The 18,425-nt window shown below is 48.5% G+C and overlaps 1 protein-coding gene across 8 annotated transcripts in view; it reads left to right on the top strand.

Annotated features, from left to right (window-relative positions):
• Positions 1-18,425, top strand: part of Ctbp2 (C-terminal binding protein 2) — a 137,075-nt gene that overhangs the window by 92,411 nt on the left and 26,239 nt on the right. For 5 of the 8 annotated variants that reach the window (XM_021169123.2, XM_029479547.1, XM_029479544.1 and 2 more), the window contains one exon: positions 5,810-5,967. The exons of 1 other annotated variant lie outside the window; for it this stretch is intronic. In XM_021169123.2, coding sequence (XP_021024782.1) covers positions 5,910-5,967 — 58 coding nt within the window. In that variant the 5' untranslated portion in view covers positions 5,810-5,909. Of the gene's footprint in view, positions 1-3,270; positions 3,432-5,809; positions 5,968-16,597; positions 18,285-18,425 lie in introns of those variants that run through there. 2 more of the 8 variants (XM_029479545.1, XM_021169121.2) reach the window with 2 other exon arrangements.

Below are 18,425 nucleotides of genomic sequence, written 5' to 3'. Positions count from 1 at the left end.
GTGACCCCTCTGCAGACATTCTGTGAGAACTTCCAATATTGTGTATGTTTTCTCCTGTTGGTCGCATTCTCTACTTGGTTAAATGAAATTTTCTCTTGCAACGGGGACAAACTTTTCTGTCCCATAGCAGATGAGATGACAGATCCGCATTCCACTGCACAGACAGGCTCTTTGGCCACAGAGCACACATCACATGCCTAGGTGGGGAAGAGTTAGCTACTCCTCAGCCTAAGCAGCCTGAGCGCACGCCATCATTCTATGCCTCTTAATTTGAATGGACATTTGCTTGTTTGCTTTTATCCCTCTCTGTTCTGCCTCTATTATTAACTAAAATATTTATTTTCAAGGCATATTTGGAGGACAAGGGCTTTTAAAATGTGTGAAAATTCTAGAGAGTCTCTGTAGAATGTGACGACCCACGCTGGATTCTCAACATGACCCAAATAAAACAGCCAATTAAGAACATGAAAGGATCTTTCTGCTTAAGTTCTCATGCCTTGTTTATCACTTTTAGCAAGCGAAAAGTATACAGAAGTCTTGAGGCTCGCATTTGACACTAGGAATGTATTTGTATGGGCTAAGAGTCCCAGCTCAAAGTAAGACCACACCACTTGCTTATTCCAGGAAAATCATGATTTTAAAGTTAATCCTCATATTCTCCCCCCACCCCCCCAAACACACCCCCCCTCAACTGGTTCACCTTTGGCCTGGTGGATTTCCGTGGCACAGTGCAGCCCTTTCTTTGGATTTACAAACCATGTAACTCCCCCTCATCCCCTCTCTTATGTTGCATTTCAAACCCAAGGCCATTTACAAGTTAATAAAGGCCAGCCCTCTACCTCCAACATATACCCTCGAGATTCTGTGAAACCCCCGACAGTGGCACACTCTGAGCTGGCCTAAAGTATTGACAGTGTCTTTCATTTTTACAATCTGGATTTGTCTAATTGAGTCAGTGTGGTCACACAGTATGCGATTTTATTTTTCTAGTGTGGAGTCAGTGGCTGGGCCGGGGGCAGGCATTAGAAGGACATGTCACCTGTGTCAGTCCCCACTCTGCAGTACTCTGAAGCTATGCCGCGTGGAAAGAGGCCACGGCTGAAGCGCCGAGCTACCTGTGTGTGCACCCCAAGTGCTTGTGCTTTGGGGATTGAGGGTGGGGCTCTAACCAACTGAGAGGACGAGACGCCCGCCCGCCCGCCCGGCGCTGGGCTGGGCTGCATGGAGAAGCAGCTTCCTGTTGTTATTGGATGGTGGACTGGCCTGTCTGTGAGTGCATATCTCAGGATGGGGTTCTTTTAGGAAACTTCTAGGACCTGATTGGGGGACTCTGGTATAGGGAGGTTTTCTCTTCCCACTCCCTAACCCATACTGGAAAAAGAAGGGAATCGGGGACATTTACAGAATCTATTATGTGCTCAGGGAGTGACAACAGTCCTCTCTGACAGCTATCAATCATTCCAGGTGATGGGAGCTCAGAAGGCTCAAGAGAACGGTGCATGTCGAAGGACTGCTTCAAACATGGAAGGATTCAGGGAACACACAAACATTCTGCCTATAGGAATCATTTTAGAAACGGATATGTAAATTTCTTTGCAAACTTAGTAATTTTGATTAGCAGTCTCAGGGTCTGGCTGTTACTCCCCCACAGTCATGCCTACAGTCTGCCCATAGTTCCTTGGCTGTGCTTGCCTCCCGAAGCCCATGGAATGGCTTCCTTGTAAGTACCCGTGGCTTGTTTTTTGTTTTTTCCTCCTGGGTCCACCCAGGGCAGGTGTAAGTTAGGCCTCATTAAGAGCAGGGTCCTCGCTTTTCCTAGACAGGTCCAAGGTCCTCCCTGTGCCTCACCTGGGTTATGTATACAAGAAGACCTTGTAAAGGAGGGGCCCAGTATGACCACACACCCCTGGGTATAGGGATCCTTTTGTGTTTGCATTAGATCTCCCCACCACTTGGGCTTTAAATCTGAACCTAGTTTGTGATTAACAATGGGGTGTGTGCGCTTAACTACAGTGATAATGAATCCTTTTAAACTGTTGCAAAACGAGCTCTTTCTTCATTACCATGAAGATAAGCAGAGTCCCTTGAAAGGAAGCTTTGGATGAGTTCTAGAAGCCTCCTGTTTTGAGACACACCATTGAAGATGCACCCCTGCTCTGCAGCTCCCCTCCACCTAGTCTTTGCAGAGTCTGGACTAGAATGGAGAAACAGAGAGGCCCTTTTGTTAAAAAAGAGTTGGTGAGAACTGGGGTTTTCCTGTTAGAACTTTGTGCTGGTTTGGTTTGGCCAAGAGGTGGCTGTTGGTAGCAACAGTAGAAAATGCTTATCTACCCAAACGTGGACAAGTGGTTTCTTTTGCTTTTAATCATGGATGTTTAATGTCAAGATGACTGATTTTAAAATGGGTTGCTCTTCATTTTTGTTCTTTTCTCAAATCTCGATGACACTGCCGTGAAACAGTGCGCCACACCCGGTAGCTTCTTGCTGAGCTTTCTTATCTGAAGATCTATGGCTTACATTACTTCCTCCTCCCTGGCAGACGTGTCCCAAGACCTGCAGTAGGTGCCTGATAAGTAGAGAATTCCAGATCTTGTTGTATGAAATGTGGGTTTCCTCCCGTATGTGCACCTGTGATGAGCGCTGCGCTCACCTTCCCACTCACAGGAGGAACTTTTGGCTTCGCTTAGCATAACCAACTTGCCAATGTTGTGATTCCTGTTCTTTGCGCATTAAGCGAAATAGTTACTGTAACATGGATTTCAACACTGTAAGGATCCACTGGATAATCCAAACTGAGCTACTGAGTTGCTAACGGTCAGGTGGCATATACTATGTGGATACGCGAGACCGCAGGGTGGTTCTAGCCCCAGCTGGGAAGCAGCCAGGGTTCCATGGGATTTTATTGTGATGCTCTGAACCACGTACAACTTGAAATGGTGGGCTTTAAATTAAATGTAATGCTGTTCAGACCTGAGTATACCCAGAGTAACTGAAGCTGTGGAAACAGCACCTCCATGTGGGAAGAAGACTACTGTAAATTACATTTCACTTCGGTCCATTCCGATTTTCAGAGCGCTTATATCTCTGGGTTGGGGTTAGGCCTGGCATTCCTCTGGCTTTCTCCTGTGAAGTTGGGCTTTGTGCTGTTTCCCCTTTATCCTCCTCCGTGAGAAGAGGACCCCACTTTCCTCTTGACTTTGAACTTTACCTGCATTGGGGAGAGCACTTCCTAGAGGCTCATGCACATTCTCTCTCCTCTGTCTGTCATAGATGTGGTGGCATACAAGGAATCCCTTTCCTGCTTCATAAGCACAGAGCCCCAGTCTCCAGGACGGAACCCCTGGATTCCAGAACGATTCCAGTTTTGATTCCAGCAAAGATAGAGGAACCATAGCACTGCCTCTCTTCTGCCCGCCCTGATGTATACTTTAGTTAGTACTTTTGTTGAACATTTTGACTAATGATATCAATAGCTGACAAATTTCTTTGGCTGTGGAAGCTTATGACTTGGGAGGAAGGACTGACTTAAAGGGCAAAGTTGGTTTTCATGGCAAACCTAATCACAGAGATGTGATTGATTGTCTAGGAGCCCAGAGCCAGTATGGCTGGTGCAGTGAGGGCCACCGTGCATAGAACCACCACAAGGTGTATTTGTCCCTGACATTTGTGCAGTGGCTGTGTTGTCTTCATAAATAGCTTACTTCTCGGGAGGGAAAATGAGAAAAACATCTTTTATCCCACCCCCTCCCACCCCCCCGTTTTGAAGCAGAAATATGGTGGGAGAGGGTGGCAGTTATGCGTCAAAACTCATACTGGCTGTTGCATCTGAAGTCTGTATTCGCTGCTGATATGATGGGTGGGCACCTCCCCTCGGGGTCTGGCCTGGACTCCACAGAAGAACCACACAGAAAAGCCAGGCAAGGGAATCAATGACAGTCTACGATGAAGACATTTGTGTAAGCTGTTGGCTATCGCTCTGACTGCATGATCAAGAGCCTACTTACCAATTTTTCAAGAAGCCGCCTAATTATACAAATTAAAATTCAAAGGAAAGCAAAAGGAATGATTATGCCTCACTAGAGGAGGAGACTGCAAAGCCAATCCTGCCGCTGATCATAACTCTGGCAGTTTTTATCTCTGTAGTCCTTCACAAATATTAGCTTGTCCTTTGGATGGGGTAGATAATGAGGCTTGGGTTTTCATACCAGAGTCTAGGAGGTGCCTCACTGTAGTGTGGACATTGGAGCCCCAGCCTCAACAAAGTAAAAGAGCCTAGGCTTTCTGATGTGCATTTGAGGTTGACATTTGTAGGTCTTGGTTCTTCTGTCCCATCTCCATTTTCCTGGAGTCAGGGGTTTGTTCACACGTGGCTGGCTACCCTCATGAAAGAGCCCAGGAACCATGACACCAGAGTTCTATACTTCTGTACGTGTGGTGACTGGCTTGTTTTAGGCAGTTGCCTGTGTTAGAGTTTGGTGTCCTTTTGGCTATTTTGATCATTATTTAAATGGTTAGAAACTGTACTTTTTCTATTTTTCCCTTTCCTAATTATTCACATAATTATTGCTATAAATCTTAAGGATGCTTTTCTAGCCAAATTGAACTCGCCTTACCTTTTAGTAGTTAGACCTGTGTCTGATAAAGGAACTCCTAGCATTCAGCATAATTGACGCCCATATACCACCAGGTTTCTCTTAAGCCTTAATTTTCCGTCCTTATCTTTCTCTGCACAATTCGCCTGTTAGCTGAGAACAGCCCCATGTGCATGTGAGCGTGCACACGTGTGTGTGTGTGTGTGTGTGTGTGTACATGGATTACTGTTAGGTTGAAAACAATACCCATTGTGAAGTTTTACAGTGAAGAACAGGACCCCAGAGAATGGGTCCCCACTCTTCTCACAGTGATTGACAGGCTGCAGTTTTGAAGGAGAGAATCAGAGCCCGGCCTGGTAATTTGTGAGCTGGTGCTTAGAGACAGGGTTCTTTGGATCCTAGCATGTGTGGAACAGGCTCTTCCGCCTCTGAGCCAGCGTGAGAAGGCTTAGAAAAGGCTTAACAGCCACTGCTCAACTAGTTGAGGAATGTGGGATTAAAAGCCCCCTGCAGCCCCCTCTACATTTGAGGAAGGTTCTAGAAGATGACATGGGCAGGCCCGTTCTTCTTACACAGTGTAGCAGGAGCTTGTGTTGCGTTGTGCTGGGCTGCTCTGTGTTGTGGGGTTTTTTTGTTTTTGGTTTTGGTGTGTGGCCCCTGCAAGTCCTTCATGGAAGAAAGCAGCTGTAAAGACTGCGCAGTGCAGGCCTCCAGAGAGCCTCTGTGGAGGTAGCCAGAGTGAGCTTGCTATCATACCACTGTGCACTTAGGACCTACGTACAGCCCAGGGGTCCAGAGCTGTCTGTGAGACTGTCTCCTGGTTGTGCAGCACTTCTGTGGTTCAGAGAAATAAATGGCAGATCCAGCTAGCTGTCTCTTGGTCCCTGGCCTTGGAGTTGAAATAATTGAAGTTGGTCTGCAATTGGTGTCTATAGCAATTGGTGTCTATAGTTGAGAGGCCCATACACTGCCGTTTGCTGTTTCCAGCAATGTGTGGCAAACGTCCCTCTCGGTGCCTGCTTGCCTTCTAACCGATGCAGGGCAGAAAACAGGAGATTGCTAAGGCTTGAGTGGAGGGAGCAGCCTCCACCCATGTTTTGCCCAAAGAGCAGGTCCGTCCCCTCTTACTTAGAAAGCGACAGGAAGTCGTGAATGACCTGTCAGCCTGTGTCCTGGAGGTCTCCAGACAGTTAAGGCTTCTTTTCTCCTTGTTTCAGGGTTCATAGTGGCGCAATGCACGCAGACTCCTGCGAATTCCCCTAAGCTCTTAGCGGACTGCTTTGCCTTTTGAATCAGAGTTGCAAAGTTCGATAAAGAATGGCCCTTGTGGATAAGCACAAAGTCAAGCGGCAGCGATTGGACAGGATTTGTGAAGGTAAGAGCCAGCACGGTTGGCGGGGGTTTCTTGAAAGGCACGTAGCCCCTCACGCAGATCCTCTCAGAGCTGCTCATTTGAGGTAGCTGGGCCTGGCTGTGTCACCACACTCTGACACTAGGACCCCCAGAGTCTCCCCACCTCTCACCTTTTCAGGTACTGGCTTTGTGGCACCTCACTTTCTTGGCTGGCCCTTGGCTTGTGTGGGGGCTGGGTGGAACATGAGGGAGGGCTGTAGGCTGTGAGGTACCTTTCCCCCACCCCTATATATACCTAGGGTTATTTTGCATATGAAAGACACCATATATCAGGACCAGCTCTTTTAGCTTCCTGAAGTTTCTTGACTTTATCTGTTTTCTATTAAGATATTTACAACAATGAATTCCAAGATATTTCCGAGGAACCCACTCTAGCCCTCTTGATGTTTTCAAGTCTTTCAGTATTTTTGAAAATGTCTGGAAGTGTTTTATTCATGAAAGGAAAAATAAACATAATTAAAATCTAATGGAAACCCGGGGATAAAATTCTGAAACATTGATTAAGCACTGTCCTTTCCTAATTAGTGAGGAGCAAGGATCGCCAAGCCTGCAACTCGGGGTTTATACGAGCTGTGCCAGCCTAGAGTCAGTGCTGCAGGACTAGCCTTGTCTAGGAGTGTTTTCAAGGCTAGCTTGGCTCTTGGTATGTTAGGTGTATTCCAGCCTGTAGCAGAGGGCGCACAGGCAAAGCTGCCGTACCAACTCTCAGGCAGGCTACCCCCCACCCCCCCACCCCAACAACTTCCCCTGTAGCCACCCATATGGAATTGCTTGTCCTTTAAATAGATGTAGCTCAAGCCACATGGGATGGGGACATCAAAGCCATTCTGTTTGAGACAGCCCTTGAGCACTCTGTGGGAAGTATGCATGAGCTCCACCCCCATGTCCCTTGGGTTCTGCTATAGTTTAGTTTATGGAGCTTGGCATTTAACCAGTTTTTAAAAGTAAACATTAAAATCACTAAATTTCTGCTATTGGTCTCTGACAAGATGGTTTAAGCCCTATAGAAAGACTGACAGGCTGGCATCATGAATACCAGTAGTCTTCCAACTGTGTTTACTAACAGATAACATTTGTTTATTTATTTTTTTTAAATGAGGTAAAGTAAGTGTGTGTGTGTGTGTGTGTGTGTGTGTGTGAATTGTTTCCAGAAGTATCTGAAACTCTGAAACAAGCTTGTAGATGGCAGTGGTTTCCTGTTACCACACTATGGCATGTGTCTCCTTTTAGGACAGTTTCCGACATAACCACAATGGCACAACCCTCCCCCGAGATCCATCTGATGCCGATTACATGTGCGTGTCTCCCGCATGGGTCTGTTTGTAGCTATCTTGGGTTTATCCTGTCCGTTTGTGTAGCCGTCCGGGCTTTCGTATTCTGTTTGGTTGTCTGAGTCTCAAACAATAACCTGGCATTTTTTTTGACTTTGGAAAGATCAGTGTGTTGGAAGATTTGGGACCTGGTGGCTCACAGAATAGTCCACAATCTGGCCTCACCTGATTGCAGACATTGACTTTTATTTTTAGAGGAGAAACCTTCACTGGGGTTAGATGCCAAGTCCTCTCTCCAGAAAGCCTCTAGTGAGTCAACTTCCACAACTCAAGACTTGAGCCAGCTATTTATTGATCATGTTCTCTGTCCCAAACATGGCTCACTAACTCTCACCCATCCTCTATCTGTGACTGGGGATCTTCGGCCATAACTTACAATGGAAAGTTCAGTGCCATCTTTATCTAAATGTGAGTGGTGTTGCAGAGTTAGGAGCAGTCATGCTTTGAAGTATGCCAGGTGTAGCTCCTCACCTGTGGTCGGTCCTGTTTGCCCAGTGTCTAAGAAAGTCACAGCTGATGCAGATGTGACCTGAAGGAGTGACTGGTCTGGAGAGGTAGCACCTGTTTTATTGATTAGTTGATGATTTGTGACTGGTTCCCAAGACAGCTCTCTTCTTTAGCTGTTCCGAGAGCCCGGCGCTCTGTAGATTTTGCTGTTTAGACTGAAGGCGTTGTACAGCTACCACATAGCTGTGCATTCTCACCGTGCCTGTTGAACTTAGACTTGCAGATAAGATAGCCTGTCGGACTGTTCTGCCCTCTCTTTTTTTCTTTTTCTTTTTCTTTTCTTTTGTTTTTCTGAGATAGGGTTTCTCTGTATAGTCCTGGCTGTCCTGGAACTCACTCTGTAGACCTGGCTCAGAAATCTGCCTGCCTTTGCCTCCCGAGTGCTGGGATTAAAGCCGTGTGCCACTACTGCCCAGCACTTTGCTATTTTTTTTTTAAGATTTATTTATTATATATTTATTTATTTTTATTTTTTTGGTTTTTCGAGACAGGATTTCTCTGTGTAGTCCTGGCTGTCCTGGAACTCACTTTGTAGACCAGGCTGGCCTCGAACTCAGAAATCCACCTGCCTCTGCCTCCCAAGTGCTGGGATTAAAGGCGTGCACCACCACTGCCCGGTTACGTATTTATTTTATGTATATGAGTACACTGTAACTATACAGATGGCTGTGAGCCTTCATATGGTTGTTGGGAAATGAATTTTAAGACGACTTCTGCTTGCTCCGGTCAGCCCTGCTCTCTCCAGTCAACACCGCTCGCTCATTTCCTGCTTGCTCTGGCTCAACGATTTATTTATTTATTATTATAAATAAGTACACTGTAGCTGTCTTCAGATGCACCAGAAGAAGGTGTCAGATCACTTTACAGGTGGTTGTGAGCCACTATGTGGTTGCTGGGATTTGAACTCGGGACCTTTGGAAGAGCAGTCAGTGCTATTTTTTGCAATAAGGTTTTGCTGTGTATATTAGACTGTCCTTGACCAATCCTCTTGTCTCAGTTTCTTTGGTACTGGGTTAATTGGTGAGTGCTACCACCATATCCAGCTTTGGTTTTGTTTTTAATTGATTAAATGCACATGTCTCCTACATTCTGTAGCAACCCTTTCACCCTGGGTTTTGGAGAGCTGCCTTCTGCTGGTCTTGATAGTGCTAACCATCCCTTAAACCTCTCTCATCGAACACCTGCTACCCTGTACCCATCGATCACTGTTTCTGGGATCCCTTGGCAGAGTTGGGTGAGCTGCTCTCAGTGCCATAGGAGCTGACCAGATGAAAGTTTAGCTTCATCCCTGTGAGGATTCATCTCCAGAACTTTCCACTGAAGCCCACTCAGCCTCTTCCCAGTCTCTTTAGGGGATGCTTGCATGTTCCCCTCTGAGTTAATGCCAGGGGCCATGACCTGAATGAAGCCCCATCTTTCTCTCTACCTTGACTTGGAATGTGAACCTTCACTCACATATACATAACCAGAGTACATCTCTGCTCCATATTGAAGAGGCAGCCAAAGTCTTTGGGACTCCATCGAAATCATCTGGAATAATAAAATCTTTGAGGCTTACTTAAAAGCCAGATTTTAATGTGCTTTTGTAATTGACCCTTTTTGATATCTGTAATTTGTTCTCTGCTGGTTTTCTTGATGCCTGCTCTCAGACAATCCTTGAGTACGTTGTATGGAATAATTACAGAACAGCCTTTGATAACACAGGCTGTTCATCCCTAGATTGAACCTGCTTTCTTTCTGATGTATAATTTAGATGCTGCCTTTCTTCTCTCTGGTTTGCTGACATAATTGACGCAGTGCATTTGTGGATTGCACTTACCAGAGGATTTGAATACTGTATTGGATCATGCCGGGGTAGTTTGGCTTTTCCCAAATATTTATGGGTCAGAGAGCAGGCTTGCTGTCGTCACTCCAGCCTTGCAGAGCTAAGCCAAGGTTTGGGTCTGGAGAATTGTATGTAGTACTCCTCTCTGGCTTTGCCTATGAACATCTTACAATGGCTAGGATAGAGTCACTCCCTAAACACAGTGCTTTCCTATAGCTGTTGAAGTGTGATCTGGAGGAAAAAAAATAAAAAGTAAAGTAGGTATTTTAGTTCATTGTGTTTAAGCGTTTCTTTAGAGATGTGGTGGAAATGAGTTTCAAGCACGGTGTCAGCTGAGTTAGGATAAGCAGAAGAAATACGGGAAATACCCGGAAGTGTCGGGAGCTGCTTTTACATCAAAGTTGTGATTAGAGACTTCTCCTGAGCACTCTCATGGGCACAGAATAAAAGAAACGTGCGGCTTCTCTGTGTCCTCTTGGTCACCAAGAAACTCACAGAAAGTGCTGCAAAGGTGAGCCAGGGTGCTTTCACGGGTAGTGTCTTCCCACTCTGAGTTGGATCTGCCTACCACCATGGCTGAGCCACCCCAGCAGGTGCCTGCGTGGTCTAACGTCCCCGAGATGTTTGTTTCCGAGTCGTGGAAGAAATCAGCTCAAAGTCCCGAGGAGGGCATGATGGCATGGGTTGGCTAATGGGGCTTCTCCAGTGGCCTGTCTGGCCTGCCCATCACAGCACCTGTACAGAAGGAGCAGGAGCAGTTTGTGTCATGTTTGGTTTTCTTATTTGAATTTCCACATTCAAGATGCTGTTTGGGTTCACCTGTCCCTCTTTAATTGAATGTATTATGCCTTTGTGGATTTGTTTGGGTTTGCATAGGAGCGGGCTTGAATCCTACAGTCCACAGGCCCTCCTGATCATTTTCAACGAGCTGTCTTTCGACGGCTCCCAAACCTACATCTTAAAAATGGGATTCATAATGTTGCTGTACATTTTAATTATATGTTGAGATCAGGCAATTATGCACATTTCCAGTAATTAAGTGATTAGCTGCAATTACTTTGGCTGTGTAAATAAATATACAATAGTCAACTAGACGTGGCTCAAAACTCTACAATACAAACAAATGTCCCAGATCATGCTCAGCATTGTAAAGAAATGCTCAGACATGGAAGCCGAAGCCATAATCTGCAAGTGATAAAAATCCTGTTTTGTCTTGTTTTGTCTTATTTGATAATAGGAGCACTGACTCCGCCTGTGGGAGTCCAGCCTCCCGGCCCCTGGGGAGTAGGTTCACAGTGTCGTCCTGTCCTGGACAGGCCTTACCTTGTCAAGAAGACTCAAGTTCCAGGCTGAATTCACGCTCCCTTTATCACTGGTCTGGTGCAAGTGTTGTTCCTGGGCTCATTCCACCTCTGATGTGGGCTGCTTCGCTTCTCCACTGGGTGGGCTCATTCCACCTCTGATGTGGGCTGCTTCGCTTCTCCACGGGGCTCAGTGATGTGTGGTACCACTGGAGACCCTGTTGCACAGGATGCCCTGTTCTTTTCCAGTTTGCTCTTTTGGTTGCTGCTTTCGCTGTCACCTACCACTTCCGGTAGACTCTGGGCACTGGTGCCCTGATTCCATGACTACTTGAGCTCAGTCACTCTGCCAGTCAGTACTGGCTAGGGCCACCTGGTCATCTTCCCAGCCTGGTTTCTTATTGGTGCATTTCCCTCCTCCTAGTCATATTTAGGACAGTGATGATTTCCTAGGGAGGAACCAGGACAGTCATCTTAGCTATATAGTAGGTCTGCAGGCAGCCACAGACGCATGGACTGCTGAGTCAGGACATGGACTTGTCCCTCTGAGCCTTGCCCTTCTTCCCTTTCAGAAGCCACAAGTGTTAGAGTGTGCAGCAGGACCAGCGCAGTTTGGCTTATGTCACGCTGCCCAGACGGTTGTTTGATGTGACCCGAGCAGTGGTTGGATCTCTTGCTAAGCTTTTGCTGTGTTCATTCTCCTGTCTGTCGAGAGCATCCGTGTGCTATTGTGATTCTGTGGCTTCCTGGAAAGAATCTTTGAAGGTGGCCCGTGCTTGTGGGTGGTGGCTCTCCCCATCCGTTATCCCTCTTCCCACGTGTCTTACTCCTCAGAGAGGCACATGTAAAACATAGTGCACCTCCCTCCCTTCCTTCCTTCCCACTGGCACTGTGAGAAGCACAGATTCTACAAAGAGGAGGGTGGACACTCACCCTTCCTGGTCCCATGGAAGAGCTTTGCAGCCCATGCCCTGGCTGTCGAACTAACACAGACACAGACACACACACACACACACACACACACACACAGTCTCTTTGGAGCAGGGTAAATATGCTCCCCAGCCTTAACGCTCTAGCCAAGAAGTGGTGTTCTACACCCTGTTTGTGGCGAAAGCTTTATTCTTGACAGCTGAGCCGACCCTGGGTCACAGCTCTTAATTCCTGTGCTCCGGCCATTTGAATAAAAGTGCTTTAAGCCCCACCCACATTTCCTGTGGCTCTTTTCCCAGTGCTTTATAGAAGTAACACCTTTCTTTAGTAAAGAACATTGGGTACACAAGAGAAAAGGCCATTTTTTGTTGTTGCTGTTGTTAAAGGCAGAAACACTGCATTTCAACACAAACTCTAGATCACTTATCTTCAAAGAAAAATGGGATTTTGAAAAAGGGAAAAGGCAAGCACAGCCTGTTCAATTGGGCCTATTTTTGACTCTGTCTCAGCTAGAAGGCAATGTGTAACCCACTGACCTGAGCAGCACCGCTGACTATGGCAGTCCACGGCCATCGCTTTGTCCTGGTGTCCATGAGGGACAAGAGGCCCCACTTCCCCCAGCAGGTTCTTTATTCTCAGGGCTTCATTAGTCTCGTGCATGGCCTAGGTGTTGGAAGAGCACCAACACTGGGGGCCTGACTTAGTGCTTCCGTGTCTCGGGGACCTCCATAGCGTCCCAGGTTGGGGCCGGCTGCCCACCAAGCCCAAGCAACTCCCAAGAGACTGAGAGCTACCCACAGGCATCATCCCACCGGATGAGCAGGAAGCTGCAGGGGGCCCCTGAAGAAGGGCCAAGTGACCTTCACATTTAGATGGTGTTGTCTGATTTTGTCTTTTAGGTGATTCCTCTCAGTCACCCTTCTGATAGGCTTAAAGTAGTTTTGCAGCTGGTTGACTGGTTGTGAAGCGCTTTGGGGAGGGGTATTTTTCCGAGGCCTGCCCATGGGGTGTCTTGACCCTCATCTGCCAGTTCTCTTCCCTAAGCTAGAGTCGCGCCCTCTATTGCAGAGTTCGGGAACAGGCTGCCAGCAAATACCACTTGCCGCTCCATGTCAGCCACTCAGTTCTTTTTTTACAGTCCACTCTTTAATGGGTTTATTTCATATGCACTGGTGGTTTCCCCGGGTGTATGTCTGGGTGAGGGTGTCAGATCTTGGAGTTATAGTTCTGAGCTGCCATGTGGGTGCTGGAGCCCTCTCTCCAGCCCCAGAGAGGATTTTTTTTTTTTTTTTTTTTTTTTTTTTTTTTTGGATAAGGCTATATCCCTGAAACTCGTTAGCCTTCAGAAACTGGACCCATCCTGCCCTTTTCAGACAGCATGAGATTTCTCAGGAAATCAGTCCTTTCTCAAATGCTGTGACAAGTTTGTTTTGTTGGTTTGGTTTGGTTTGGTTTGGTTGTTTGTTTGGTTTGGTTTGGTTTTTTTAAACAACTTCCAGGGTTATTTGGGAAGGATTAAGTCCAAGCACAGGCGTTTTCTGTCTAACAGGAGAAAACATCTGTCGAAATATTTTGGTGAGCTGAGACTTGGTTAATTTGATTGGCTTCCAGACAGAACCAGCTGCAGGTTGCTGGGAATGGAATCTGGACCTCCTGATTCTACTTCAGAGGGGCAACGAGCAGGGCCTGTCATCTGCCACCACACACACCCACACCCCACACCCCCCCCTGGCTGCATGATCACACCTTGGCACAGTCTCAGGGGCTGCCTACGTCATTCTTAACCTAGTCTCATATTAGTAACTCTACATCATTTAGATTTGTGGACCTAGCTAGCCAGTAACAAAACCCCTGACAGCAAACGGGTAAGGCACCCAGCCAGAGCCACAGGGGATTGGTAGAGCATTTCCAGATCTAGTTATGTCTGGAGGAGACTGGTGTTTTGCCTCCATGTATGTCCACACTACAAACACCCGCACTGGCGTTAAAGCTGTCTCTTGTCTTGAGAGAGGGGAATACCCAAGAAGGACTGAATAGCTGCCAGCCTTTGAAGGCCACAGATCCAGCTATGACAGGAACATACCACCTCATCATCCAAGTCTTCTCATCAGTGGGCATTGCTAGTACTTTCAGGTACGATGATCCCCAGAAACTTCCAGAATTACTTTGTTAAATATGGTTCCCTTTCCTCGTCCCAGGAGGGCACAGTGACCCCAGCTTTGGGAGTTCTTGGCCCAGCTTTGCTATGACCTATGACCCCAGACAGGATCCCGACTCTGCATTCCTCAGTATTTGGTATGATGTCGTCACTACCTGTGGTGCTCACATGTGGCCAGGTACATAATTGATGCGCATCCCCCCCCCCCTCGCCCCCAAGTTGGCCTGGCAACTGGGTGGTGAGTGCCTTGTCTTACTTTGTATCCCTTGCTTGTGAAGGGTGGGTGATAACCTGGGATATCCATCTTGCTTGGTCAGCTGTGTTCTCTAGCCAGTTATGCAGTAGAGACATTAATCTCCATGAGGTTTAGTGCTTCAAAAAACTCCAATAATGGAAAAGGAGGTAACAAGACAGATCTGGGCCCAGGCGTTAGCACCCTTTCTGTGTCAGTGTATGTGTGTGCACACTGGCACACACACCCCCTCCCCCACCTGTCTGCTTGCTGAGATGTTCTTCTGAATAGTGCCAAGTAGAGAACCCTGCAAACAGCTTCCCCAGCTCACCTTCCCTGGGCCCTGACAGACTACTACTATCTTACTTCAGTGAGCTGGCGTGTATGGCGTCCCAGGCTCTGTACTGTTTCACGTGCTTCCCACCCCCCTCAATGTGGTCCTGCTTAGAGGCAGAGAATTGTAAATTCTGGCTTGGGTGTTTCCCGGCGTATCCCCTTGGACACCCCCCCCCCACACACACACACACACACACACACAGGTTTCTCTGTGTAGCCGTGGCTGTCCTGGAACTCACTTTGTAGACCAGGCAAGTGCTGGGATTAAAGGCGTGCGCCACCACGCCCGCCCCGCCTTGGGCTTCTTTACCTGCCCTCTCTGCCTGTCATCAGGCACAGTGTGTTGTGGGTAGGTTCCTGACACTGGCCCAACAAGGTATGGCTGTAGTTCATGAGTGGCCAGCCGAGGCTTTACAGTGATGCTTGGCGGTCTTTGCCATTCCCGGGTTTTCATTCTGAGTACCAGGAAATTTCCATCTTCTATGACATTGGGTCAGGAATGGGGGCTGTGGTGCCAGCGTGGTGGTCCCTAGTCTTTGCGGGTTAATTGTGTTCGGATTAATTGCACAGTGGTCCAGCCTTGGTCACAGCCACACTGGGAAGGTGACATCTGTGGCTTCTTGAAGGCTGGTTTGGCTGGATCAGAACCCCTTAGGGAGGAGTGTGACACAGCTCTTCTCCTGGGATTTGTGTTGGATATTGGGGACTGGGCATGGGCATGGTGAAAGGCTGGAAAGACCATAAACCTACTTAATAGAAATGGTACTGTTATCTAAATCTCCACCTCAAAGTAAGTTTTCCATGTTTCTCATATTTGTTTTTTGTTTCTTGTTTTCCTTTTAAATGACTAGCATTTGTCTAGTTGCGAGAACTTTTTGGTCTTGTGGCTGTGTACAGTTAGCTACATGAACTCATTTAAATATACTTCTTGATTACCCCCTCAGTTTATTTTGTGTGATCTGTTAACACAAAGGTGTCAAGAGGGAGCTTTGTACTGCTGCACAGACTGAGATGGGAGACACAGGAGTTCCTGTTTTTCTTCCCTGGTGGCCAACCCTCTACTCAGCCCAATCCTGTTGTTGTCTTACAGTGAGAATTCCAGGTCCTAACCCATACTTTGTCTTTTTCTCTGTGGTATGAAAGAATCTAGAGGTAGAGAGAATTTGGGTTTGGACTGTATAATCTATTTGATCTATAACAGAATCCTAGAAGTCAGGTTCCGGGGTTCGTCAGAGTCCCTGCCTCCCAGAATACCTCCCATTCTGGAATCATTGGTCCCGGGGGCTCTCCATTTGATCTGTTGTAGCTGTTTGCTGCTAGATTAATGTAATGTCTCTCGCAGAGGGATTGGGACTGGATGGACAGCTAAGTAGTTCCAGTTTGCTTCTCTTGCACTTAGTGAAGAGGGTACTGGTCAGAGGTTCCCCCAAGAGGGATGAGAGAGACCCAGGCAAGGATGGGGCGGGGGGGGGGGGGGGGGGGGGGGGGGGAAGGGGGATCAGACTCGGGGCAAAGCCATGTGGGATCATTCCAGCTGCCTGTAAGGCCTGGCTAAAGCAAGCAGCCGGCTTCATCAGTCCGAGATGTCACATGGAACAAAAGCTTTAGGGGTTTTATTTAGCTCCTAATCCTCACGCTGCAAGAGCTGAGGGGGCCATGTGAGCACAGCCACTGGAAAGGGGGCCCAGCAGGCCGGAGCACAGCCTCCTGCCTGGGCTTAGAAGCACACAGGACAGACCTTGCGGGCTACCATTGGGGAGTGAGGCAAAGTTACCGTGAGTCTGCTTTTTGCCTACTAAGGTTTCAGAGGATTAATAATTTAGGTCGTGCCTTGAAACAGAAACCCCCAGTTGTTTGTTCCTGCCGTCTCGGAAGGGCTTGCGTGTGGCCAGGTCTGGTTTTGATGTATGTAATTGAAGATTTATAAAGAAAGGCTTCCTCCCTGCCTTTGCTGTAGTCATTTGCTCTGCCAATGCCGGTTCCCAGCAGGCACATCAATATTGGCCGTTCTCAGAGCTGGGATGCTGCTGGCTGGTATGAGGGCCCTTGGGAGAATGCTGGGCCTCCAGGGAGGAGAAGTTCTCTGACGTATGGCCCTGGAGAAGGGACCTGGTGTGAGCTGCTAAACCATCGTGCCCAGGACACTGAGTCCTACCTGTCCCGGGAAGCTTTTTATAATTCACTGGCATCAAGAAAGGGCTCCGTGCCTGACTTCACCTTCTACGACAGCAGGCAGGCAGTGATGTCTGGCCGTGGTTCCGTGCTGCCACAAGACTACTATGGCGACCCATCCAGGGGCACCAGGGTACCCAAGGAGCCTCCCTTCTATCGGGACCCAGGAACCAGCCGGCCGGTGCCCAGCTACGGAATGCTTGGCAGCAGAATGCCATGGGAGCAGGTACAAGGGCAGTTATCTGCTCTGCAGGACGCTGGCCACCTGTACCGGGAGTCTGGGAGTAAAACTGTCCCACATGGGCAGCGGACACACGGCAGGGCTCCATCTCCTGGGAGGTATGGAAGGGAACAGACTGATAGTAGATTAGGGATAGAGGTACCTACCTATTCCCCCAACTCCAGTCAGGTCTACAACGATATCTGTGAAAGACCTGTTGACTCTACCCCTGCCAGACAGGTGGCCCCAACATGCCTGGTTGTGGACCCCAGCTCAACTGTCCCTCCTGAGAACAGCACGGGGGTGGCCCCGGGTTCCCTGAATAGAGGCTATGGGCCTACCCGAGAAAGCATCCATTCAAAGCTGGCTTATGAGAATTACGAAGCTGACTTGTCTACATTCCAAGGACCTGGGGGCAAGAGGACCGTGTACCCTGAGTTTTTGGCCCTGCTGAGGGCAGAGGGTGTGGCAGAGGCCACCCTAGCAGCCCTGTTACAGCAAGGCTTTGACTCCCCAGCTGTCTTGGCCACCCTGGAGGATGCTGACATCAAGTCTGTTGCGCCCAACCTGGGCCAGGCCCGCGTCCTAAGCCGCCTAGCCAGCAGCTGCAGGACAGAGATGCAGTTTCGGAGACAGGACCGGACGGGCCCTCTACCCCGCAATAGGTCCAGTAGCTTCAGCCACCGAAGTGAGCTGCTACCCAATGACATGGCCTCACTGGGTACCACAGCCCTGCAGTTTCACCCTGCTGGACCTTTGCAGACACCTTCCCCCCGAGCTGGAGATCTAGGTCGTCGCCCCTCCAGTGCACCTTCCCAGCACCTCCTGGAGACAGCAGCTACTTATTCCACCCCAGTGGTGGGGTCCCAAACCCCCCACTTACCCTCCAACTCTGGATATAGCTCTCCTACCCCATGTGCCCTAACAGCACGGCTGGCCTCCTCATATCCTTCACAAGCTGGGGTAGCCTTGACTGCTAACCCAGGCCCCTCTGCTCCCCTTCACTCAAATCCCAGAACTGCCTACTCCACCTCGTACACGGTGCCCATGGAACTGCTTAAGAGGGAGCGCAGCCTGACCACCTCTCCGCTGCCCAGCCCGCACGGCAGCCCCCAGCTCCTGCGGAAACCTGGAGCAGCCCCCGTGGAGCCGTCTACCCTGCCACCAGTCAGCCAGAGTCTCCACACACCTCATTCACCGTACCAGAAGGTGGCCCGGCGGACAGGGGCTCCCATCATCGTGTCAACCATGCTAACTCCAGAACCAAGTAACTTTCTGGCTGGGAGATCGGGGGCAGGGAAGGCATAGAGGTTTGAGAAGGGGATAGTATGTCCATATTCCTACTGGTCATGTTTAAAGCACAGATAGTGTCTGTCTTGTCACACACCACCCTCACCCTGCCCCCCCC

Source organism: Mus caroli, chromosome 7 (assembly GCF_900094665.2).
Source record: "Mus caroli chromosome 7, CAROLI_EIJ_v1.1, whole genome shotgun sequence".
In the NCBI taxonomy this organism is placed as follows: Eukaryota; Metazoa; Chordata; class Mammalia; order Rodentia; family Muridae; genus Mus; species Mus caroli.
This window is presented reverse-complemented; position numbering and strand designations above follow the sequence as displayed.